Below are 26,420 nucleotides of genomic sequence, written 5' to 3'. Positions count from 1 at the left end.
CGGTTCCACCCGGTATGACAGCTAAGGAGGGGTTTTAGTCCCCCCCAATCTGGCGGCGGTGCCAGCCGAGTACACGACCTTGCTGACGTCTTCAGCAAGGATCTGGCACTCACGCTGCCTGCATGGAGCCCAAATTTTCACGAAATTGGATCTTAGGAATGCTTATCACCTGGTTCGGATCCGGGAGGGAGACGAGTGGAAGACGGCATTTAAACCCCGTTAGGTCATTGAGTACCTGGTCATGCCGTTCGGCCTCACCAATGCGCCCGCGACGTTTCAAGCATTGGTTAATGACGTCTTGCGGGACTTCCTGCATCGGTTTGTCTTCGTATATCTAGACGATATACTCATTTTCTCCGGATCCTGAGACCCATGTTAAGCATGTACGTCAGGTCCTACAGCGGTTGTTGGAGAACGGCTGTTTGTGAAGGGCGAGAAGTGTGAGTTCCACCGCTCTTCTTTGTCCTTCTTGGGGTGCATCTCCTCCAACTCCGTCGCCCCTGATCCGGCCAAGGTTGCAGCGGTGAGAGATTGGCCCCAACCAACGAACCGTAGGAAACTACAACAGTTCCTCGGTTTTGCAAATTTCTACCGAGGTTCATCAAGGGTTACAGTCAGGTAGTTAGCCCCCTGACAGCCCTGACCTCCACAAAAGTCCCCTTCACCTGGTCGGATCGGTGCGAAGCCGCGTTTAGGAGTTGAAACGCCGGTTCTCAACTGCACCAGTTCCGGTGCAGCCCGATCCCAACGCCAGTTTATTGTTGAAGTGGAGCCTCTGACTCAGGATAGGAGCCGTGCTATCCCAGAGCGGGGAGTCCGACAAGGTTCTCCATCCATGTGCCTACTTTTCCGGCAGGTTGACCCCAGCTGAACGGAACTATGATGTCGCAATCAGGAACTTCTTGCGGTGAAGGAGGCTCTTGAAGAGTGGAGCACCTGTTGGAGGGAGCGTCGGTACCATTTTACAGTTTTCACGGACCATCGGAACCTGGAGTACATCCGGACCGCGAAGCGTCTGAACCCCAGGCAAAGCCCGCTGGTCGCTGTTCTTCGGGCGTTTTGACTTCCGGATCACCTACCGCCCCGGGACAAAGAACCAACGATCTGATGCCCTGTCCCGGTGCACGAAGATGAGGTCAAGACCGAGCTGTCAGAACCCCCCTGACACCATCATCCCCGAGTCCACTGTCGTGGCCGCCCTTACCTGGGACGTGGAGAAGACCGTCCGGGAGGCCCTGACACGGAGCCCGGACCCGGGGACCGGTCCGAAGAACAAACTGTACGTCCCACCAGAGGCCAGGGCTGCGGTCCTTGACTTCTGTCACGGTTCCAAGCTCTCCTGTCACCCAGGGGTGCGAAGAACCATGGCAGTGGTCCGGCAGCGCTTCTGGTGGGCGTCTATGGAAGCCGACATCTGGGAGTATGTCCAGGCCTGCACCACCTGCGCCAGGGGCAAAGCTGACCATCACAAGGCCCAAGGCCTCCTCCAGCCTCTGCCAGTGCCTCGTAGCCCCTGGTCTCATATCGGCCTGGACTTTGTCACGGGCCTCCCGCCGTCCCAGGGAAACACCACCATCCTAACGATAGTGGAACCGGTTTTCCAAGGCGGCCCACTTCGTGGCCCTCCCGAAGCTCCCGACGGCCCAGGAGACTGCAGACCTCCTGGTCCACCACGTCGTGCGTCTGCATGGGATTCCATCAGACATTATCTCGGATCGTGGTCCTCAGTTCTCCTCCCAGGTCTGGCGGAGTTTCTGTAGGGAACTGGGGGCCACCGTCAGTCTCTCGTCTGGGTACCACCCCCAGACGAACGGGCAGGCAGAGCGGACAAACCAGGAACTGGAGCAGGCCCTCCGTTGCGTGACCTCCGCGCACCCGACGGCCTGGAGTGACCATCTGGCCTGGATCAAGTACGCTCATAATAGCCAGTCTCGTCTGTCACCGGCCTCTCCCCATTTGAAGTGTGTTTGGGGTACCAGCCCCCATTGTTCCCACTAGTGGAGGAGAGGTCGGGTGCCCTCGTCCAGGTCCATCTGAGAAGGTGCCGATCGGGTGTGGCATACCGCCCGCTCTGCCCTGCTCAAAGCCGGACGAGGGCCAAGAACCATGCAAGACCGCCGGTGTGCCCCGGCCCCTGCGTACCAGCCTGGGCAGGAGGTTTGGCTTTCTACAAAGGACATTCCCCTGCAAGTGGAATCCCAAAAGTTGAAGGACAGGTACATCGGACCTTTCCCTATCCTCAAGGTCCTCAGTCCAGCCGCAGTGAAGCTGAAGCTGCACGCTTCACTGCGGATCCACCCGGTTTTCCATGTGTCCCACATCAAACCTCACCACGTGTCACCCCTCTGTGCCCCGGACCGGCGCCGCTCCTGCCAGGATCATTGACGGGGAGCGGCTTGGACCGTGCGCCGGCTCCTGGACGTCCGTCGGAAGGGCCGGGGGTTCCAGTTTTGGTGGACTGGGAGGGGTATGGACCGAAGAACGCTCCTGGGTGAAGAGGAGCTTCATCCTGGACCCGGCACTCCTGGCCGACTTCTACCGGCGGCACCCGGACAAGCCTGGTCGGGCGCCAGGGAGGCGCCCGTTGAGGGGGGGGGTCCTGTTGTGTGGGCCGCTGAAGAGGAGGGGTACTGCTGGCCCACCACCACAAGATGGCGCCCTGCTTGAAGTGCGGGCTTCAAGCACGAGAGGGCGTCGGCTTTGCTGGAGGTGACAGCTGTCATTAATCAACACAAGCTGTCACCCATCACCACCACTACAAGGACCGGACTGCAACTCCACCTCCTCGCCGAGAAATCAACACCATTCAGGTAATTTCTCTGCTGGCCTAGACACTGTGGTGTGTTTAACCTGAACTTCTATTTGCAGCCATTTTCCTGGAGTTTTTGCTTATCTGGAGGATTGGCGTTTGGTGGACAGCGACGGCTTCGCCTCACACCCCAACTCAGATAAGTGGTGACCAGGAGCTGCACGAGTGTGTGTGATTGGAGGTGGAGGTTTTCCCTCCTTTACTTAATACAGACTGTGGGATTACTGAGTGTGCGAACTCACACTCATCTGGACTGTCTCTGTTCTCTGCCAGCAGTACCGGGTCTGACTGCTGAAGACAGTGGCCACCCTGGGGCGCAGGACTTGGCGGCTCCGGTGTTCTTCAGCTCCGTTGGTGTTGGAAGCTGTGTGGGGATCCAGCTCTTCTCTCTCCAGGCGTCTTCTATCGTCGAGCCTGCCCACACGTCACCTGGTGTATGATTGACAGTCCACCATATTGTTATTGTCTGTACGTTGTTGTGCGGTTCACAACATTAAATTGTTACTTTTTTGGCTTATATCCATTGTCCGTTCATTAACGCCCCCTGTTGTGGGTCCATGTCACGACACTTTCACAACATATTGTCTCTCGTGAAATTCTGCTAATTTTTTGGAATGTTACCTTTTTCTGATACCCTTCGCCTTCCTCCAAAACCCTCGTTTTGTCCTCGTCTCAGCCTTTAAACTGCTTTGATTTGCAGACATCAAACACCAGATCGATTCTAGAACATTTTGAGCAGTAGGACTGAACCTTTGGAACAAACTCCAGAGTAGCATACTCTTCAAAGGTCTTGGAAATCTTTGGATGGATGGAATTGACTAAAGCTGACCCATCGATAATATTACTTCAGCACCAGGTTGTTTCTCTGCAAGTGTGACTTTGTCCTCAGAATCTGTGCTAGGTGATATTTTTGACTTGGATGCAGTCTGCCATTGTCACTAAGAGATGCCGGTGAATATTGATTTCATGCTTGAAAAAAATCGTTTAAATCGCACTCTCGTGACTGGCATGAAATAACAATTTAGAAAACAACTGACAGTCATCTTTAATATTCTTTAGTTTCAGATCTTTTGAGGATGCTTCTGGCTCATGGTAAATTTACCCCTACACCTAGCCCGATCGTTCATCCACACTTATTTAAGTCCTGTGCGATCTGTACACCATCCGGTAACATTACCCCATTACCCTTGGCTCGGCTCTCCCGCACTGGCACATCCTGTCTATTCAGCGGTGCGGCTACCTTACTTATACTACTTAAATACTTATATAAAAGGATAATCAATAGTAGGGGCTCATAAGGTAGCATTTGGGACCTTTACATTACAAATTAGTAGAGCTAATGTTGGACCCCATGCTGAGTTTCACTGCAGTGACGTCACCAGAGTGCCCTGGTTGTGCTTTGACTCTCACACTTTTAAATAAATATCTCTTGAGATTAAAACAGTACAAACACTCCCTCAGTAATGATAAGCAGTGTTTTTATCAATTCAGAACGAAAGCACGTAACAAATTATTGGGTACTGAAAACTTACACTATATTTTTGGGCACCATTTTGAAAAAAAAATGGCCGAGATTTCTAATGTAACTATTCACAAATATCTCGCATCATGTTTGGAAGACAAAGAAGGCATAAATTCCACAATATAAACTGCAGATCAGTTTTTACAAGCATTCGAGTAGGGATATGCAATATTTTGGTGTAGGTCACCGCCATCTTGAAAAATGGCCACCATATTGATTTGTTTGGGGTGGCTAACGTGCTTTATTTATTCAACTATGTTTGGAAAATACATGTACCAAGTTTGATGCTTGTATCACCAACTGAAAGATTTTTCCATATATATACTTATCTGCTGGGCTATAAGTGTCAAGTGAGCGGTGTTAGATGTTCATGTGTATCAGTGGAATTTGTCCGACACCTGCTGCGAGAGACGTATATATATATATATATATATATATATATATATATATACAGTAGTGTTCAGAATAATAGTAGTGCTATGTGACTAAAAAGATTAATCCAGGTTTGAGTATATTTCTTATTGTTACATGGGAAACAAGGTACCAGTAGATTCAGTAGATTCTCACAAATCCAACAAGACCAAGCATTCATGATATGCACACTCTTAAGGCCATGAAATTGGGCTATTACTAAAAATTGGACTAATCTTTTTAGTCACATTGAGGCTTTTCAGGTTTCAAATCCCCCAAAAACCTTGGAGAGGTCGCCGTGCTGCGAGATCTCAGTAACATTGAGAACTGGTGGTTGGCTCTCACTGCGGTATTGTATCACTTCCTGTTCCGGAGCACAGCGGGTTTTGCTGTATCTGTTAGCTGTTTAATCTGCGCATAGATTGATCTAGTTAACTAGATACGATTTGTTTCACAGTGTAATCTTCATGTGCCTTAACTAAAGCACTCCCCTCTGCTGAATCACCTCTAAATTATTTACACATTATTCACTTGTGTGTTTTTAGGAATCCGCTAGCTTAGCGCAGCTACTAGCTCTTAGTCGGTTTAGCATGGCGGCTTCTCCTGTCTCTCCTGCACTTTCTGCTCTGGGTGTGAAATGTTTAGTTATTCCTCAGCCTCCTTTAGCAGTAATGGTACTTGTATAAGTGTAGCTTATTCGTAGCTTTGGAGGCCAGGCTGGGCGAATTGGAGACTCGGCTCCGCACCGTGGAAATTCTACAGCTAGCCAGGCCCCTGTAGTCGGTGCGGACCAAGGTAGCTTAGCCGCCGTAGTTTCCCTCTGGCAGATCCCGAGCAGCCGGGAAAGCAGGCCGACTGGGTGACTGTGAGGAGGAAGTGTAGCCCTAAACAGAAGCCCCATGTACACCGCCAACCCGTTCACATTTCCCCACTCGGCGACACACCTACCGAGGATCAAACTCTGGTTATTGGTGACTCTGTTTTGAGAAATGTGAAGTTACCGACACCAGCAACCATAGTCAATTGTCTTCCGGGGGCCAGAGCATATATTAGCATATATTTTTGTTGAGTATATATATATATAGAGCGAGAGAGAGAGAGACCCCGCATAAGTCATTTGTCAGACTATTTTTCATACAAATCATCACTTTTCCAGCCCATTTGATTTCGACACGTTAGGGGATGGACGCAGGAGCAGGACTTGTTTTGACGCGGGTGGTCGTTTCCACCCGGATTTATTTTGCTGGGGAACACTGCGGCTCTCTGCACTTCGTCGTTTGCAGCTGTAAGTTTGCTGGAAGTGGTTTTTCTTTCTTCTACCTCAGAACAGGACGACCGTTATGTTTAGCGGTTTACTGACCTGTTTTTTGTTTGTTTTTTTGAATGTTAGCGAAAGCTGTCTCTGTTCGCTGCAGTTTGACTGGTTAAAGTGAGTCATGGTGCCTCTGAAACGCAAAAAAGTGGACACCAGGAGGACCAGCGGGGACTCAAGGACGAAGTTACCCTCAGGTTGTTTTATTCCTGCTGGAACGAAAAATGGGAGCCAGTCGAAGAGCTTTTCTCTCTCAGCTCGGTCGAAGTAAAGGATTTCAAGTGGAGGACGTCTTCAGGTATTTGAAGTGCCGAGAGCGGCGACATGGGGGGGGGGTTGTCGCATGGTGCCATTTTGGTTCCAAAATAGCGTTCGCTGTCTGCATGTAAACCCAGCTTTTTTTATTTACTTATTCGCTGAACATGCCGGGTTGTTGTGCATTTGGATGCACAAATACACACAACAAGGGCTTCAAGATGTACAGATGCCCTCAGCAAGGGCACGTGCATTTTGTAGCAGCGGCATGTTGTCTCAGCACTTGTGCTGCAGCAGGCGCTTGTGTTTTCCGTTGATGTATTTATTTCAGACGTGTACATGTAAAAACATAGACCAGAGATGAAAAAATTAAAATACAAGTATTAAAAGGTGCCTTCAAAATCGTTCGTTCATAACAAGTGAATACAGGACTATTCCAGGGTGTCAGCAATGACGAATATAAGTAAAAATCTGATCTAACCAGCGAAAAAAATTAAAAACGTCAATGAAATTAACAGGGAAATCCTGTAAAATTACGACATAAAAACTGCAAAAAGAGAAACAATCGGGTAGTATTTGACAGCAATAATTTGTAAAATGTGTAATGAAAATTTAACGGTACAAACATATTACAATAATCAGTTGTAGAATTTACAAACAACTGTGGTTTAAACACAGAAAAAAACGTAATACAAAAAACTATGCAATACAGTTAATAATAATAAATGTTATTTATAATGCATTTTACATTTAAGCAATCTCAACGTGCTACAGTGCAGACTTAATTAAAAAGAAACACAGGCAAAATTAATAAAAACAGAAGGTGTACTAAATTCAGAAACAGCAGGTAGAGAGTGAAAAGGCCCCCGGCACAGAACCCTGGGGGACACCACAGATGACCTTGTAGGTGTGTGATCTTGCTTTGCCCAAGGTGACATGCTCAGTTCTGTCGGTCAAATAGGAAGTCAACCAGTTTAAAACATTTTCTGAGAGTCTTATGGTATGTTGCAAACGATGAAGGAGGATTTTGTGGTCAATTGTGTCAAAAGCAGTTGTTCGATCAAGGAGGATGAGAAGAGATGGGGAACCAGAATATGATGCCATCAAAAGGACTTTGGTGACCCTGACCAAGGCTGTTTCTGTGCTGTGGCCAGGGCAAAAGCCAGACTGGAACTTCTCAAAAAGATTATTGTGCTTGAGGTGGTTGTGAAGTTGTGCAGCGAGCATTAAAAAGTTACAATTACATGACGCTGTTAAATACTGTAAGTTAAGGGTTTGGAAAAAAAGAGGTTATGTGTCTGTTTGTTTAAACTACATTTTGAAGATGGTTTAACATAAGGTGACCATTTTGCACAGATTTTATCTTCTAAATAGACACCTAATAGCTTATCTGTTTGGAGTGTTAGAGGACAAGTTGGGACATGTCCAGCTCTCCACAATTTCTCTTATACTCACTCGACTGGTAAGCACTGAAAGCTGAGATAGGCTTGTCCCAACTTGTCCTCTAACACTCCGAAACGGAGGTGTTCCTTTGTCTCGCTTCATCAGCGAATCGGTCGTGACACGCGAAGCCTCCACGCGGCTTTCCATGACAAAATCTCTTGTTAAAGTGAAATCTGCCGGAAAATGGCTGATGTCCAGCTCTTGTGATAACCAGAGAAATTGCACACGACGGTCCCGGCTCCACATAGCCATCCGTTTAGAAATGATGTGGTGGTTTCTGCCTCTCGATGGTGGCTCGGAGCGCGGCGTGCCGTGCGCCATTGTGGGCCGTCCTTAAAGCTGTAGTAACACTCCTTATTCTCTGTGAAGCCCGTAAAATTTTCACCAAAAGCCAGATAAATTTTTCGAAGGGTTTCCAGCTGCCTGTCTCTGACAGTTTCTGAAAAAATTCTGATGGAAAAAAAGCCCAAATCATTCCACCATTTCCTCGCAATGAAACGACGACGAGAGGGGTGGACCAGTGTGTTGGGTATTTTCTCCTCCAAACATTCTTAAAACCTTTGATAAGACAAACAGAGTCAAGAAACACCAGTGAGACAGAAAGTCAAATTAATCACGCGCAGAGTGCGGCCAGGCTGTACACCAAGGCTACACTAAAGTCTGGCCTGTGCTCCCGCTCTTTTTATTAGAGATGCCCTCATTACATCATAAAACTTGTCCTAAGGGGGGGGGGGGGACAACGCGAGACAAGTTTCTTCCCGTAACATAAACACATACGTCAATAAGCGCAGCTGTAAGGACAAACAGTTTCTTTCTTTTACTCTTATCGTCGGAGGTCAGCACATCTCGTTCGTCTGTTGCAGTTATCAGCTGTTGTGCATCTGCCTGGAGTGTCCTGGTCTTCACACTAAGCATCACGTCACAACAGTCAAAAACAACCTTCAGGTCTATTACTCCCAGTTCATGACTGACCCCGTCATGCTTCACTCCCAGTCGTTAGCGGCTACAAAAACAAGTTGTATAATAATAATAAGTACATCCAGCTCCTTATTCCCAGTTCAGATTGACCCCAGCATGCTAAAACAAGGTTGAATAACACGTACATTCTCAGGGTTAGTGCAAACAGCACAACACCGTTTTCATAAGAAAGAAGACGAAGGTACAAATGTTTAACAGTGATAACATATATATATATATATATAAAATCCTTAACACAGTGCTCACTCAAAGCCTGCCCACAGGCGAATGACGCAACCAACAGGCGTGGAAAAACTCACGCATGCGCACGAAGGTTCAAGCTTGGCTGACGTAAAAACATATGAATAAAATCCATATACCGTATTTTCCGGACTATAAGTCGCACTTTTTTACATGTTTTGGCCGGGGGTGCGACCTATACTCCGGTGCGACTTATAAATGAAAAATATACCGGTAGGATCTCAATTAATTTACTGTAACAAAACAATTTTACGTGACAGAGTCAATCTATGTTTTAAAATGGCCACCGGAAAAGGAAATGCAATGCATCATGGGCACTGTAGTATGACGGCCATCCTATAGTTCACGCTGGTCGCGATAACCAATCAGAGAACAGAACGTTGGACGCGTGTTCCTCACCTCACCCACAGCGTGTGAAGCTGACGAACACGGTACTTGCTGTTATTCCAGCATGGCAAAAAAAACAGCTTCAACCCTTGGATATCAGTGTGAGCAGAGTGTTTAAGTTGACGCTGAGAGCTGCGTGGGAGCACTGGGTGAGCGACGGTGGAGGATTAGCGTGTGCACTTGGAAGGAGCTGGCGTTGATGATTGTGAAAAGCGTTTGAAGCAGACGAACATGGTATTTATTCCGGGACAGCTAACAAAACAGCTTCAACCCTTGGATATCAGTGTGAGCAGAGTTGACGCCGAGAGCTGCATAGGAGCACTGAGCGACGGCGGAGGATTAGCGTCTGCACTTGGAAGGAGCTGGATCGACACCGCTGGGTGGTCATGAGCTGCGCAGGTAGGTGCTGCATGGTTCGGCTCGCAATGTGGTCCGCAAAATACAAACAGGTAAAATGCAACTCACGAGAGGGCACTCGAGGCTTGTGTGACTGTTCCTGCGACTTCTGACTACCATAGAAAATAAAAATTTCAACGTTACTGATAACAAGACAACGGAGAAGGCCTGAAAAAATGCCACCAAAAAGAAAATCATACTCTGCAGATTACAAGTTAAGACTGGTTAAATATGCATCCGAAAACGGTAGCCGTCACAATATTATCATCTGAACTTTTCATGTTAACATACCTGTATGTCCATGGGACTTATAGTCCAGTGCAACTTATTTATGGTTTATTTTTCTTTATAATGGATAAAGTGGCTGGTGCGACTTATACTCCGGTGCGACTTATTTATGGTTTATTTTTCTTTATAATGGATAAAGTGGCTGGTGCGACTTATACTCCGGTGCGACTTATAGTCCGGAAAATACGGTAGTTTTGAAAAAAATAAAAAGGTGCGATACTTTCCTAACAGACCTCGTATATACACTGTCAGCTACTGATAAGCCAGTTTCAAGCTTAAGCACTACCGAGGCTTCTGAGTAAAATCAAAAGCGATCACAAACCCAAAACAAATGAGCCAGAGCTTCTGTCTTACTTAGTCAGACGACTGTGAACTCAGTCTTTCCTCAGCAGAAGAGAGCGGAGTGAGCTGGCTGCTGTTGCTCCAAAGGAAGAAAGAGAAAAAAAGTAATTTACTTTCAACATGCAGAAAGATGGTCAGTGTGGAGGAGACATGAAGCACAACACACTTTTCACTTACACTTTTACTCATAAACAACTAATTCTGGACAGTTTATTGATATTAATGGTGCCGCTTTCATTTTTACCGAGAAAATATCACACCTCTGCAGTGGTGGGCACAGTTCAGCTAATCTGATAACAGATAATTATCGAAGCTAATGTTTTTGCTATCGGAATAGCTTTTCAGATAAGTTTTAAATCCATCGTTGGACCAATTATCTTACGATAAATTTAGTTCCGATAACTTTCAGTCTGCTAACATTTTCTTTGCTGGTAAAGTTTAACGATCAAAACGTTTTTTGTAAACCCTAAAATCAAACATTTTAGTCCGTTTGTTGTGTGTTTACAGCCACGGAGCAGACTGGTTGCCTGTCGCTTGCTGATGGCGTCATCATTAAGCGCAAGACGTGATTGGCCGGTTGACGCAGGGAGCATTGTGGGTAGTGTAGTTCAGGTTCACTTTGGGCATTACAGTGTGTCAGGTTTGACCTCGCCTAGACATATAAGAAAGATCTCAGACAGAGAGTTGAGATGTCTTTAGTGAACTTTGCAAAGGGGAGACACAGCAGAGGCTGGCAGCTTGTGCAGTTCTCCAAATGTGACATCCTCCGCGAGGCTCTTTTATTGCGTGTAAAAAAACAAAGATAAGGGTGGCTACATGAGTCCACGGTTACAACATGTGCTATTAGTCATGTGCAGATACGTTTGCAAACAACTGAATCATTCCAATCTTAGGTACAGAGTGAGCGGTTTTGCTGAAGCTTGCTAAATGTCAAACTGTAAACAGGCTGACTTGGCTCCTGCAGCTGTGCTATCTATCTGGGAATATCTGAGAGAAACAGTTTGCAGAATTTAAAAGAGCAGATGTAATAATAAGATAATAAATGAATCATGTTTGTACAGTACATTTTATCTAACATATTTATCCCTCCTGTTTATCGCTTATTACATCCAATACATTAATCAAAAACCACTTAAGAACATTTTCAGCTGTAACATCATAGACGAATGCAGAGATGAATATAGTAACCAAAATCAGGAAGACAAAATGACAGTGAACCAATGATAAAGCTTTAAAATCATTATATGGTGTCTTTTATTGTTTACAGGGTGGTGTCAGAACCTCAGGAATATCGACCTCGTAATCAGGTGGTTAATATGGCCGGGCATCGGCATATGGCGATTGGTGGACATCATATTCTGGTTCCTGCTCAAAATCATCGGTTGACAATGGTTAGAAATGGGTAGTTTCTCGATGGAGGTCTCGCTGTATGACATTACATTGGACAAAGGCGTTGGAGACTAATTTTACAATCATGGAACGGAGGCAAGGCACTATGCAGCAATGTAAGAGTGCAAAAACTGCAACAATGATCAGTAGAGGGGTCAAAGCTTGTAGTAGAAGTTGCCACCAGAATTATGACCAGAAACTCCAGCTAGGCGATGACATTGTTGCTTGGACAGAGTCACGGACCTCTGTCATCTCTTGTAGGGCTCGGGTGATGGCACCTCCGTCAGCTGTGTTGTCCGGGATAAAGGTGCAGCATGCTGTGCCCACCAAAGCACACACTCCACCAGAGGGAGCGGTCAGCTGATCAAGATCCATACGGTTTTGTAGTACCATCAGTCGCGGGGCCCTAATTTCTTCGGCGGTTGCTAGGGCTGTCACAATTATTACAATATTTGTCAATCACGATTATTTTTCATATTCGCGATTACCGTGAATTATTTATTTTATCCACAAAGTATAAAACGACTCAGAATCTGACATCATTGTGCTGCAGCCTGGCTCTCGTCTTAAGGCAGGACAATAACAAGGAGGCTTTCTGTGTAGGCTCTCAGTTGTCCAGGTGGTTTCCATAGTAGAGAAGCTTGAATCTTCGACTGGACTGGGTTGCTTGACGCGAGGACGTTTCGCTTCAAATCGCAGAAGCTTCCTCAGCTAAAATTCTTGCTCTGGTGGTCTGACTTCTGTCTTGACTCTTGTAGAGAAGAATAATCAAGAAGTCACAAAAGCTGGAGTTTTAAACCTAACCAGACCCCTCCTACCGAGAGGCAGACTGCTATAGGCTGGTGACTAAACAATAGCTCTAATTAGCACCTATTGTTCTCTAGTTAACACCCTCCTAATGACAGGGCAGCTGTCCCTCTCCTGATGGCTCCCTTGACAACTCTGCTGATGACGTGAATGACTCATTACCATGAACAAAAGACTGAAACTGCTTTGACCTGAGTACCCCATTGTAAACAGGGGATAAAGCGTGTCTCAGACCCCCTCCCCGGTTAAGGCTAGGTTTCAAACGTTTCAGAAAGAATGCCTCCTTGACCCCTCTCTCAAACCATTTCTTCTCTCTGGCTAATATTTTAACTTCCTTGTCCTCAAACGTGTGGTTAGTGTCTTTAAGGTGGAGATGAATTGCAGACTGAGGTCCACTGGCACCCTCTCTGCGGTGCTGGTATAGCCTTTTGTGTAAAGGTTGCTTAGTCTCACCTATGTAGTGTTCGTTACAGTTTTCCTGACATCTGATAGAATACACTACATTGCTCTGTTTGTAACTAGGGATCCTGTCCTTAGGGTGAACTAATTTCTGTCTCAAGGTGTTAACCGGTTTAAAGTACACTGGGATTTTGTGCTGTCTGAAGATCCTCTGTAGTTTTTCCCCTACTCCTGCTAAATAAGGGAGAGACACTCCTGTTCTTCTTGTCTCCGTCTCCTGTCTATCTGGTCTCTTTGTTCTCTGGGACTTCTGCACTTTGTCCAGGGACCATCGTGGGTACCCACATACTGTGAGGGCTTTCCGGACAAGTTGTTGTTCTTTAGCCCTTCCCTCTGCAGTTGTGGGCACCTGTACGGCTCTGTGTTGAAGTGTCCTGATCACCCCGAGCTTGTGTTCAAGGGGGTGGTTTGAGCCAAAGAGCAGATATTGGTCAATGTGAGTTGGTTTTCTGTAAACCCCTGTCTGGAGCTGCCTGTTCTCTCCAATCGTAACATCACAGTCCAAGAAGGCTAAATGGTTGTTTCTGGCATCCTCATGTGTGAACTTGATATTGGCGTCCACCGATTTGATGTGTTCTGTAAAGTCCTCAACTTCCTGTTGCTTGATTTTAACCCATGTGTCATCAACATATCTGAACCAGTGACTGGAAGAGATGCCCGTGAAAGACATCAAGGCTGTCTTCTCCACTCGCGCCATGTACAGATTGGCCACAATGGGGGATACCGGAGACCCCATTGCACAGCCATGAATCTGCCTGTAGTAATTCCCCCTAAACAGGAAATACGTGGTGTTAAGACAGATCTCCAAGAGCTGGCAGATGTGGTCTGGTGTGAGTTTGGTCCTTTCAGTGAGTTTGGATGGGTCTCTACTTGAAAGTGTGTGGGGGTCCGGCACTAGAGGGTCTCGGTTTTCCACAGCTGCATTCACTGCCCTTAGATCCTGCACCATTCGCCAATTTTTCCCATCAGCCTTTTTGACTGGGAAAATAGGAGTGTTGCATGGAGAGTCGGGACACTCCACAATTACTCCAACTTGCAACAGTTCTTCAATAACAGGCGTAATTGCTGCTTCTGCTCCTGGTTTCAGTGGATACTGTTTAATACAGGGTCTCCACTGAGATTTTGGTGTGATTTGAACAGGATCTATATAATCAAGTAGCCCCACATCTGTGGGTGAGTGTACCCAAAGTTGTGATACTTTGGAGAGCAATGCTTTTTCCTCAGTTTCCGAGAGGAAAAGAGGAGAAGGATTTAGTCAAGTCTTTTCAGAACCAGTTTCATGCACAACTGGATGGATTGATACTGCAGTGTTTAACAGCTGTCTGTAAAAGCCTGTAGATGGACTGAAATCCCATTGTGGACACACAGTTTCCCAATCTGTGGCCAATTGCAGATTCAGGACAATCATTCCCAAGTCCTGCCACTCAGCCCCAGGTGGTTTGCACAACGAGATGTGTGGGGGATAATGACCCCTAAACATTTTAAAGGCAGTTGGTGACAAATCAACTGCATACACAGCAGTAGCAGACCGATCAGTGTAGAATCGATGAATGTTCTGTGGTCCTGGTGTCATGTTTACAAAATCAGAATTATATCTGGGATCATCAGAGTAAGTGTAATTCATTGTGATGTGCAAATCAGGTGCTAGCATGGAATTATGTGGTGTTTCTTCTGTCACATGGGCCTCTGCCTTGTCAATTAACCATTCCTGTTGTTCTGGATCAGCAAGATCCAGAGAATATCGCAAAGTAACAGGTGAGGTTGCTAGAACATGAGGAGGGGCCACATGGACCACCTTCATGCCATTTGTCGTGGCTAGGACTCCAATTTTCAAACTTTGCATCAAATCTCTTCCTAACAAATTGGTTGGGCATGTGGGAGCATAAACTACTGGTTTGAACAGCTCCAGATGTGTTATTGGGTCCACGATGTGCACAGGTTTTAGAATTTTTTTCTTCATTCACTAACCCATCAGCAGATTTTACCCAGATGGTTTTGTCCGAATATGTTCCTTTATGAGGCATTGAATTGACAACTGTGCGGCATGCCTCTGTGTCACAAAGGAATTCCACGTATTTGCCATTTAAAGTTAAATTAAATTAAATTAGAGAGTAATCATCGGTTTAAATCTCAGGCCCAGGAGTGAAAAGGCACCACATATATTCACACAGTTCGGAGGGTCATGCGTGTTTGTATATGCACCACTTTGGTAAACTACTGGAGCCTCAACGGGTCGTCCTAGTTATTGTGGAAATGGCGGCGCTGACGGGCGTGTGGGACCATGTTTGTCCAGTCTTGATGGTTTGGGGCAATCCCGTGCCCAATGTCCTGGTTCTCCACAATTATAACATACATCATTTGGTTTGTATGCCCTTGAAGTGTCCGGGGGTGGTACTGATCTGCCCCGGCCTCGCATTTGGTGGCGACCACGAAAACAGCCACGTCCATGTCCGGTGGGAAAACCACCTTGGAATTAGATCTCACTGTTACTGTTGATTTGAGGGACATATCGTCCTTGCTGGAGAATACAGTAGCCCCCAATCTCAGTTCTCTTTTGTTCCCCTTCCCCTTGGCCCTACCCCTACGCCTACCCCTTTAAAACAAGGTGTAAGGTGAAGGGGTATGCCTCTAGCCCTATGAATTGAGACACCCTTAGGAGAAAAAAAAAAAACTGCCGGTGTCAAACTGCCGTCTTCACTGTTACGTCGTTCAACACAAACAGGTGTGGTGCGAATGAATGATTTCACAATTTACTTCACAGACGGACTCTTCATTTTTGTCCCCTGGAGTGGAGGATGTCAGGAGTCCCGTGCTTCAATTGTTTATTATTCCATGTTTACAAGTCGCATTCATACAAATCACTTTCACATTGTTAGACATCTTCTGATTTTGCTTTGATGTTATTTTGATCAATCAATCAATCAGTTTTATTTATATAGCGCCAAATCACAACAAACAGTTGCCCCAAGGCGCTTTATATTGTAAGGCAAAAGCCATACAATAATTACAGAAAAACCCCAACGGTCAAAACGACCCCCTGTGAGCAAGCACTTGGCGACAGTGGGAAGGAAAAACTCCCTTTTAACAGGAAGAAACCTCCAGCAGAACCAGGCTCAGGGAGGGGTAGTCTTCTGCTGGGACTGGTTGGGGCTGAGGGGAGAGAACCAGGAAAAAGACATGCTGTGGAGGGGAGCAGAGATCAATCACTAATGATTAAATGCAGAGTGGTGCATACAGAGCAAAAAGAGAAAGAAACACTCAGTGCATCATGGGAACCCCCAGCAGTCTAAGTCTATAGCAGCATAACTAAGGGATGGTTCAGGGTCACCTGATCCAGCCCTAACTATAAGCTTTAGCAAAAAGGAAAGTTTTAAGCCTAATCTTAAAAGTAGAGAGGGTGTCTGTCTCCCTGATCTGAATTGGGAGCTGGTTCCACAGGAGAGGAGCCTGAAAGCTGAAGGCTCTGCCTCCCATTCTACTCTTACAAACCCTAGGAACTACAAGTAAGCCTGCAGTCTGAGAGCAAAGTGCTCAATTCTGGTGATATGGTACTAAGAGGTCCCTAAGATAAGATGGGACCTGAATATTCAAAATATTATAAGTAAGAAGAAGAATTTTAAATTCTGTTCTAGAATTAACAGGAAGCCAAAGAAGAGAGGCCAGTATGGGTGAGATATGCTCTCTCCTTCTAGTCCCCGTCAGTACTCTAGCTGCAGCATTTTGAATTAACTGAAGGCTTTTCAGGTAACTTTTAGGACAACTTGATAATAATGAATTACAGTTGTCCAGCCTAGAGGAAATGAATGCATGAATTAGTTTTTCAGCATCACTCTGAGACAAGACCTTTCTAATTTTACAGATATTGCGCAAATGCAAAAAAGCAGTCCTACATATTTGCTTAATATGCGCATTGAAGGACATATCCTGATCAAAAATGACTCCAAGATTTCTCACAGTATTACTAGAAGTCAGGGTAATGCCATCCAGAGTAAGGATCTGGTTAGACACCATGTTTCTAAGATTTGTGGGGCCAAGTACAATAACTTCAGTTTTATCTGAATTTAAAAGCAGGAAATTAGAGGTCATCCATGTCTTTATGTCTGTAAGACAATCCTGCAGTTTAACTAATTGGTGTGTGTCCTCTGGCTTCATGGATAGATAAAGCTGGCTATCATCCGCGTAACAATGAAAATTTAAGCAATGCTGTCTAATAATACTGCCTAAGGGAAGAATGTATAAAGTGAATAAAATTGGTCCTAGCACAGAACCTTGTGGAACTCCATAATTAACCTTAGTCTGTGAAGAAGACTCCCCATTTACACGAACAAATTGTAATCTATTAGATAAATATGATTCAAACCACTGCAGTGCAGTGCCTTTAATACCTATGGCATGCTCTAATCTGTGTAATAAAATTTTATGGTCAACAGTATCAAAAGCAGCACTGAGGTCTAACAGAACAAGCACAGAGATGAGTCCACTGTCTGAGGCCATAAGATCATTTATAACCTTCACTAATGCTGTTTCTGTACTATGATGAATTCTAAAACCTGACTGAAACTCTTCAAATAGATCATTCCTCTGCAGATGATCAGTTAGCTGTTTTACAACTACCCTTTCAAGAATTTTTGAGAGAAAAGGAAGGTTGGAGATTGGCCTATAATTAGCTAAGATAGCTGGGTCAAGTGATGGCTTTTTAAGTAATGGTTTAATTACTGCCACCTTAAAAGCCTGTGGTACATAGCCAACTAATAAAGATAGATTGATCATATTTAAGATCGAAGCATTAATTAATGGTAGGGCTTCCTTGAGCAGCCTGGTAGGAATGGGGTCTAATAGACATGTTGATGGTTTGGAGGAAGTAACTAATGAAAATAACTCAGACAGAACAATCGGAGAGAAAGCGTCTAACCAAATACCGGCATTACTGAAAGCAGCCAAAGATAATGATATGTCTTTGGGATGGTTATGAGTAATTTTTTCTCTAATAGTTAAAATTTTATTAGCAAAGAAAGTCATGAAGTCATTACTAGTTAAAGTTAAAGGAATACTCAGCTCAATAGAGCTCTGACTCTTTGTCAGCCTGGCTACAGTGCTGAAAAGAAACCTGGGGTTGTTCTTCTTTTCTTCAATTAGTGATGAGTAGTAAGATGTCCTAGCTTTACGGAGGGCTTTTTTATAGAGCAACAGACTCTTTTTCCAGGCTAAGTGAAGATCTTCTAAATTAGTGAGACGCCATTTCCTCTCCAACTTACGGGTTATCTGCTTTAAGCTGTGAGTTTGTGAGTTATACCACGGAGTCAGGCACTTCTGATTTAAGGCTCTCTTTTTCAGAGGAGCTACAGCATCCAAAGTTGTCCTCAATGAGGATGTAAAACTATTGACGAGATAATCTATCTCACTCACAGAGTTTAGGTAGCTACTCTGCACTGTGTTGGTATATGGCATTGGAGAACATAACAAAGAAGGAATCATATCCTTAAACCTAGTTACAGCGCTTTCTGAAAGACTTCTACTGTAATGAAACTTATTCCCCACTGTTGGGTAGTCCATTAAAGTAAATGTAAATGTTATTAAGAAATGATCAGACAGAAGGGGGTTTTCAGGGAATACTGTTAAGTCTTCAATTTCCATACCATAAGTCAGAACAAGATCTAAGATATGATTAAAGTGGTGGGTGGACTCATTTACATTTTGAGCAAAGCCAATTGAGTCTAACAATAGATTAAATGCAGTGTTGAGGCTGTCATTCTCAGCATCTATGTGGATGTTAAAATCGCCCACTATAATTATCTTATCTGAGCTAAGCACCAAGTCAGACAAAAGGTCTGAAAATTCACGGAGAAACTCACAGTAACGACCAGGTGGATGATAGATAATAACAAATAAAACTGGTTTTTGGGACTTCCAATTTGGATGGACAAGACTAAGAGTCAAGCTTTCAAATGAATTAAAGCTCTGTCTGGGTCTTTGATTAATTAATAATCTGGAGTGGAAGATTGCTGCTAATCCTCCCCCTCGGCCCGTGCTACGAGCATTCTGACAGTTAGTGTGACTCGGGGGTGTTGACTCATTTAAACTAACATATTCATCCTGCTGTAACCAGGTTTCTGTAAGGCAGAATAAATCAATATGTTGATCAATTATTATATCGTTTACTAACAGGGACTTAGAAGAGAGAGATCTAATGTTTAATAGACCACATTTAACTGTTTTAGTCTGTGGTGGAGTTGAAGGTGCTATATTATTTTTTCTTTTTGAATTTTTATGCTTAAATAGATTTTTGCTGGTTATTGGTGGTCTGGGAGCAGGCACCGTCTCTACGGGGATGGGGTAATGAGGGGATGGCAGGGGGAGAGAAGCTGTAGAGAGGTGTGTAAGACTACAACTCTGCTTCCTGGTCCCAACCCTGGTTAGTCACGGTTTGGAGGGTTTAATAAAATTGGCCAGATTTCTAGAAATGAGAGCTGCTCCATCCAAAGTGGGATGGATGCCGTCTCTCCTAACAAGACCAGGTACTATCAAAGACCACTTTGATAGGGACATTGAGGACTACTTAGAGTTTAATGATAAAGATGAAATAGCCCCGCCCATACTGTGGGATGCCTGTAAAAAGTGATGAAACTTAATCCCCATTGCTGTTTCAGTGATGAGAGGTAGAGTGATTGCTGTCACTTCAATCCTGAAAAAATCCAAAGAGGCGAGACTCCAAACCCTACAATCAGAATTATTAACCTTGGAGACAAAACACATAAATTATATTGATACCAAAACAAAACTAGAAATTGCTAACGAGAAATCAGATTAATGAGATATATGACCAAGAAATTCAGAAAAAGTTAATGTTTACTAAACAGAATTACTACGAAGGGGGTACTAAACACATGAAACAATTGGCTTATAGACTAAAAAAACAACAAGCGGACAACACAGTATATAAGATAAGAGATCCCAATACTAAATTAGTAATGCATGAAATTGAAGAAATAAGGTGTTGTTTTAAAGGATACTATGAAAACCTGTATTCACAACCAAATATTGACAATGATGAAGGAATGGAAAATTTGCTTAATAGATTAAACTTGCCAGCTCTCACAGATACTGACAATGATAAATTAGTGGCACAAATTACAAGAGAGGAGTTCCACTCCGCAATTGGAAGAATTTTTATTTAAAGTTATGCTCAAATTTGGATTTAAAGAACCAATTATTGCTATACTAAAGGCGTTATATGAAAGACCCACAGCCAGATTAAAGATCAATGGAGAATTATCGGATGTTTTCGGGCTTGAAAGGTCAACAAGACAAGGTTGCTCGTTAAGTCCACTTTTATTCGCTATTTTTATAGAACCGTTAGCCCAGTGGATTAGACAGAATAAAAAGATAAAAGGAATCAATATGGCAGCAGGGGAGCAGAAACTAGCCTTGTTCGTGGACGATGTTTTAGTATATCTCTCAGAACCAACAGAATCATTACCGGAGCTTATATCAGTTATAAGGGAGTATGGGTTGTTCTCGGGATATAAATTGAATAAACAGAAAACACAGGTTCTTAGAATTCATTACAGTCCTCCACAGCACTTACGTAGTGAATACAGGATAGACTGGGACAAAACATCTATAAAATATCTGGGCGTTTATATACCAAAGGACTTATCTAGACTAGAAGAAATGAATTATTCCCCACTTAAAAAAGAAATTATATCAGATATTAACAGATGGAATATAATCCCCTATTTAAATATTTCCTCTAGAGTGGAGACTATAAAAATCAACATACTGCCAAGGTTGCTGCACTTATTTCAATCTGTTCCTATTGAGAAACCAGATCAGTATTTTGCAGAATGGGAGAAAATTATCTCAAGATTTATATGGGCAGGTAAAAAGCTGAGGGTTAGGTTTAAGTCACTTCAGCTTCCTAAAGCAAAAGGAGGACTAGGCCTCTCATGTTTATATGATTATTACAAAGCATCTCAGATAAGACCTGTGGTAGGCTGGTGTACACCGAGTTTTAAATCAAGATGGAAGGAAATTGATTGTTCCCTCGCAGAAAACTTCCCAGTCGAAACATTGATAGGAGACCCCCTAGTGGCGAAAGATTTGAGAGACTCTGATAACCCCTGGATAAGAAGCTCACTGAAAATATGGAGTGATATACTTAAAAAATACCAATTAAAACACAGGGCTGAACTGTTCAAGTGGTTTTCTTATGACTCACAGTTTTTACCAAGTACCACCGACTCCACATTTAGGACATGGCCTAACAAAGGTCTTACAACATACTTTACTCTAGTAAAAGAGGGGAAAGTGATGAGTTTCCAGGACCTTAAGGATAAATTTGGAATACAAAATGGGGATTTTTTTAGGTACCTACAAATTAGAGACTTTTTAAACAAAAAACGAATAAAACAGTCACTCAGCCCAAATGAAGAAATTATGGATATTTTTAAGAATGCATACAGGGACGTACCATTTCAAAAAATAATTTCTAAATTATATCGGGCACTGGGTAATTTGGAATGACACGTTCCATATAAAAACTAGATGGGAAATGGAGGGAAACCTAACTCTAACATTGGAGGAGTGGGAGGGTATTTGTATTGAACAGTGGTCTGCAACGAATGCTCCCTCCTGGAGGGAATTCAATTGGAAGAATCTGGTCCGTTTCTTTTGTGTCCCAGCACAAAAGTCCAAATATTCACATCAGACCGCCTGTTGGAGAGGATGTGGACATTCACCAGGAAATCACTTCCACATTTTTTGGGACTGCCCTCACATGACCAACTTTTGGAAAGAAATACATAAGGTCCTGGAAACAATACTTAAGAGGAGGATACAGTTTAATTTTGCACTGATGTACCTGGGAAGTATAAAGTGTCTTAATTTGCAAAAACCTGATAAATATTTGTTTAGAGTGTTGTTGGTGGCTTCTAAAAAGACAATAACTTGTAAGTGGCTTGTAAAGGACTCTCCTACAGTTAATGAATGGACCGATCTGGTATATAATATTTTTGTAATGGAAAGAATAACCTTTAGGCTTAGATCACAGATGGACATTTTTGAAGAGTGCTGGACAAAATGGCTGGACTTTATACGTCAAGTGAGACCTGATTTCATTTAATGTCTGTATTTTATTTTCCCCCACTGTTATCTTTTTTGTATGTTGTTCACGTTCTTATTCAATTGTTTATGGAAAAAATCAATAAAACATATATTATAAAAAAAAGACCACTTTGATAGTACTTTGATCATATAGTGGACGTTTTTGTTCTGACGTGACCCCGTCACGTCTTTAACAGTCACCCTGTAACTGTTTTCTAATTTGACCCCGTCAAATTTGACCTTAGTCCTAACCCTGTCAGACCATAAAAGAATTTACTAATTTGACCCCGTCAAATTTTGACCTTAGTCCTGACCCTGTCAGACCATAAAAGAATTTACTTACTCCTCTGTCCGGTTCGTTGATTTTTTCCTGTTCGGATGTCGTCAGTCCAGCGTTGCAGTCGGAGGTTGACTTCTAAATCACCGGCCTGGCGGAGAATTCACTCCCCGGGACTTTCTTTCGGCCTCCCTGTGGAGCCGGCCGTTGACGGGCTTCGGTGTGTCTCCCTCCTTCCGCAGCGACTGGGTATGTTGACATCCGGGTCACGGCACCAGGAAATATGTCAGGTTTGACCTCGCCTAGACATACAAGAAAGAACTCAGACAAAGAGTTGAGATGTCTTTAGTGAGCTTTGCAAAGGGGAGACACAGCAGAGGCTGGCAGCTTGTGCAGTTCTCCAACTGTGACATCCTCCGCGAGGCTCTTTTATTGCGTGTAAAAAACAAAGATAAGGGTGGGGGGCTACATGAGTCTACGGTTACAACATGTGCTATTCATTTGGAGCATGTGCTATGTGCAGATACATTTGTAATCAACTGAATCATTCCGATCTTAGGTACAGAGTGAGTGGTTTTGCTGAAGCTTGCTAAATGTCAAACTGTAAACAGGCTGACCTGGCTCCTGTTTGTACTTTGAGCAACTGTGCTATCTATCTGGGAATATCTGAGAGGAACAGTTTGCAGAATTTAAGATACAAAAAAGAAACAAGATAAATAGAGCAGATGTAATAATTGATAATCATGTTTGTACAGTACATTTTATCTAACAGTTGTCCTCTGGCCACCAGGGCGAGAGTTCTTCCACCTCTCCCCTGTACACTGTCTTGTCCCCATTGCAGATGAGTACAACCATTGTGGTATCATCCACATATTTCATAATGTGGTTGGTTGGGTATGTTGGAGAGCAGTCATAGGCGTACAGGGTGTACAGTAGAGGACTCAGAAGGCAGCCTTACTGGGTATGAAGCTCACTTGCAGAGTTCTCTGAAGGTCTTGTGCGTGGCAAAGGTAACGGTTGCCCCTCTATCAGGGTGAGGTTTTTACTTTGCAATTTTCCTGTTCTGTTCATCAGGAAGTGCTGTGATCTTTTTTGTTTCTTTGTTTTTAACAGTGAAAAAGTCACGCATGTCATTTCTGAAAACAACACTGGTCATGAGGTGAGGACATGGCTGGACTCACAGTACCAACGTCACCGCAAACCTGTTCAGCTTCTGGACATCAGCTGGTACACAGAGAACATGCGTGCAGGCCGTCCCACGGAGATTCTGGACCGGCACAGACTTCAGGTAGAGTTTATCGTACTACCCCAGTTCCAATGAAGTTGGGACGTTGTGTAAAATATAAATAAAAATAGAATACAATGATTTTCAAATCCTCTTCAACCTATATTCAATTGAATACATCACAAAGACAAGATATTTAATGTTCAAACTGATAAACTTTGTTTTTGTGCAAATATTTGCTCATTTTGAAATGGATGTCTGCAACACGTTTCAAAAAAGCTGGGACAGTGGTATGTTTATCACTGTGTTACATCACCTTTCCTTCTAACAACACTTTGGGAACTGAGGACACTAATTGTTGAAGCTTTGTAGGTAGAATTCTTTCCCATTCTTTCTTGATGTACAACTTCAGTTGTTCAGCAGTCCGGGGTCTCTGTTGTCATATTTTGCGCTTCATAATGCGCCACACATTTTCAATGGGCGACAGGTCTGGACTGCAGGCAGGCCAGTCTAGTACCCGCACTCTTTTACTACGAAGCCATGCTGTTGTAACACGTGCAGAATGTGGCTTGGCATTGTCTTGCTGAAATAAGCAGGGACGTCCCTGAAAAAGACGTTGCTTGGATGGCAGCATGTTTTGCTCCAAAACCTGATGTACCTTTCAGCATTGATGGTGCCGTCTGGAGGACACGACGTCCATGATTTCCAAAAACAATATGAAACATGGACTCATCAGACCACAGCACACTTTTCCACTTTGCGTCTGTCCATTTCAAATGAGCTCGGGCCCAGAGAAGGTGGCGGTGTTTCTGGATGTTGTTGATGTCTGGCTTTCACTTTGCATGGTAGAGTTTTAACTTGCACTTGTAGATGTAGCGACGAACTGTGTTAACTGACAACAGTTTTCTGAGTTGTTCACAAAGAAACTTCACAAAGAAACCACAAAGTGGTGATCCTCACCCCATCTTTTCTTGTGAACGGCTGAGCCTTTTGGGGATGCTCCTTTTTGTCAGGTCGGGCGGCTGCCCGGCACCCAGAGTGGCTGGACCCGAAATGCAAACTCCCAGACTAGGCTTAGGTGTAAGAGAAAACATGGTCTTTATTACAGGCTCTGGTTTGGTACACATGTGGTCAATCAGCAGAGCAGAGGTACAATCAGGATCAGGCAAAAATGCAGTCATGGTTGAGCAGGGGTCAGAGGCATGAGCAAACACAGACATCTGGGATGAGGCAAGAGGCACGGACGAGAGGAGAACAGAGTAAAAATACGGTACACGGCAAGGCAAAAGTCAGGACTAAAAAACGAGAGCTGGAATGTGTACAAAGACAACAAACTGGCAGGGGAGTGGTGGCTGGGAGGTGTTTAAATAAGAGAGGTGTAAATTTGGTGCATGTGAGGAACAATCTAGAAAGGGTTGTGGCTAGTGGACAAAGATTATACATGGGCAAGATGGTGATGAGGGAAGTGCACAAAGTGGAGTGATGTAATACGCAAAGATGTGTGAGCAGGTGCAAAGAATGTGAGTGAATGGAAACAAAGCAGACTGAATCAAAGTGTGAGAAGAGGGCACAGAGCTGGTGAAGTGGCATGACGTGACAACACAAACAGAGATGCGAGAGGGACGAAGACATATTGGCAGGTGCAGGGATGTGAAGTGGGAACATAATCAGATAAAAGTGAAGGACAAAGGCCTAATGGCAGGTGCAGGCGTGGAGTGAACCTAATCAAAAGGGAATGAGGACAAACTGAGAAGAAAGCTAAAACAGAATATAATACTACAATGAACAGGAACTAGACCAGAGCATGAACATGAGAATTAATCAGAGAATAAAAATAAAATGAACAAAAGACAAAACAAGGCTGGACCTGACTAATGACTGAAGTATACCAATAGATGACAAACCCAGCAAAGGCTAATAATTAACAGAAAACAAAACCCAATACTTAAGCACAACTAATAACACAAATGAGAACAGCAAAATAAACAAGTGAGAAATGAATGAACTATAAATGAAAACACAACTGACAGAACAAAACTAGACCGGAACTGAACCATGACCAAAGTATAAAAGTGACAAAGAAACAAAGTGGCAAAGCACAATAGAGCATAGAATAAACACATGATGAAAATAAACAACTAAGAAATCAAAGCAGGAGGAGATGGTGATGAAAAGAAAGGAAGAAAAATGTAATTGAAACCTGGATCCGGGCCAAAACCTGACACTTTTTTGCCCAATCATGACACTCACCTGTTTCCAGTTAACCTGTTCACCCGTGGAATGTTCTAAACAGGTGTTCTTTGAGTATTATCAGCTTTTCCAGTCTTTTGTTGCCCCTGTCCCAGCTTTTTTGAAACGTGTTGCAGGCATCCATTTCAAAATGAGCAAATATTTGTACAAAAACAATAAAGTTTATCAGTTTGAACATTAGCTTGTCTTTGTGGTGTATTCAATTGAATATAGGTTCAAGAGGATTTGCAAATCATTGTATTCTGTTTTTATTTATATTTTACACAACGTCCCAACTTCTTTGGAATTTGGGTTGTATGAAAATGTCTCCTGGTTTTGGTAGAAAAGCTTGAATCTTCGACTGGACTGGGTTGCTCCTGGTTTTGCAAAGTTTGATGGTCAGGATTAGTTCAAGGAAGTGTAACGCTATGACTCTTACAGGATCAGCCGGCAAATCAAGCAGAGGATGTGGTGTTCTCGGTTCCCAGCTACGCCTGTCAGAGAAGGACCACGCTGCAGGACCATAACACCATTTTCACTGTAACAGTA

At 43.9% G+C, this 26,420-nt stretch overlaps 1 protein-coding gene across 2 annotated transcripts in view; it reads left to right on the top strand.

The window, feature by feature from the left end:
- Positions 1-6,206: 6,206 nt before the first annotated feature.
- polm (polymerase (DNA directed), mu) overlaps positions 6,207-26,420 on the top strand; it is a 45,136-nt gene continuing 24,922 nt past the window's right edge. For both annotated transcript variants that reach the window (XM_034192648.1, XM_034192647.1), the window contains exons 1-3: positions 6,207-6,352; positions 23,531-23,705; positions 26,313-26,411. In XM_034192648.1, coding sequence (XP_034048539.1) covers positions 6,279-6,352; positions 23,531-23,705; positions 26,313-26,411 — 348 coding nt within the window. In that variant the 5' untranslated portion in view covers positions 6,207-6,278. The remainder of the gene's footprint in view (positions 6,353-23,530; positions 23,706-26,312; positions 26,412-26,420) is intronic.

This window comes from Thalassophryne amazonica, chromosome 17 (genome assembly GCF_902500255.1).
Source record: "Thalassophryne amazonica chromosome 17, fThaAma1.1, whole genome shotgun sequence".
Lineage (NCBI taxonomy): Eukaryota > Metazoa > Chordata > Actinopteri > Batrachoidiformes > Batrachoididae > Thalassophryne > Thalassophryne amazonica.
The sequence above is the reverse complement of the archived record's forward strand: the minus strand, read 5'-3'. Positions and strand labels throughout refer to the sequence as shown.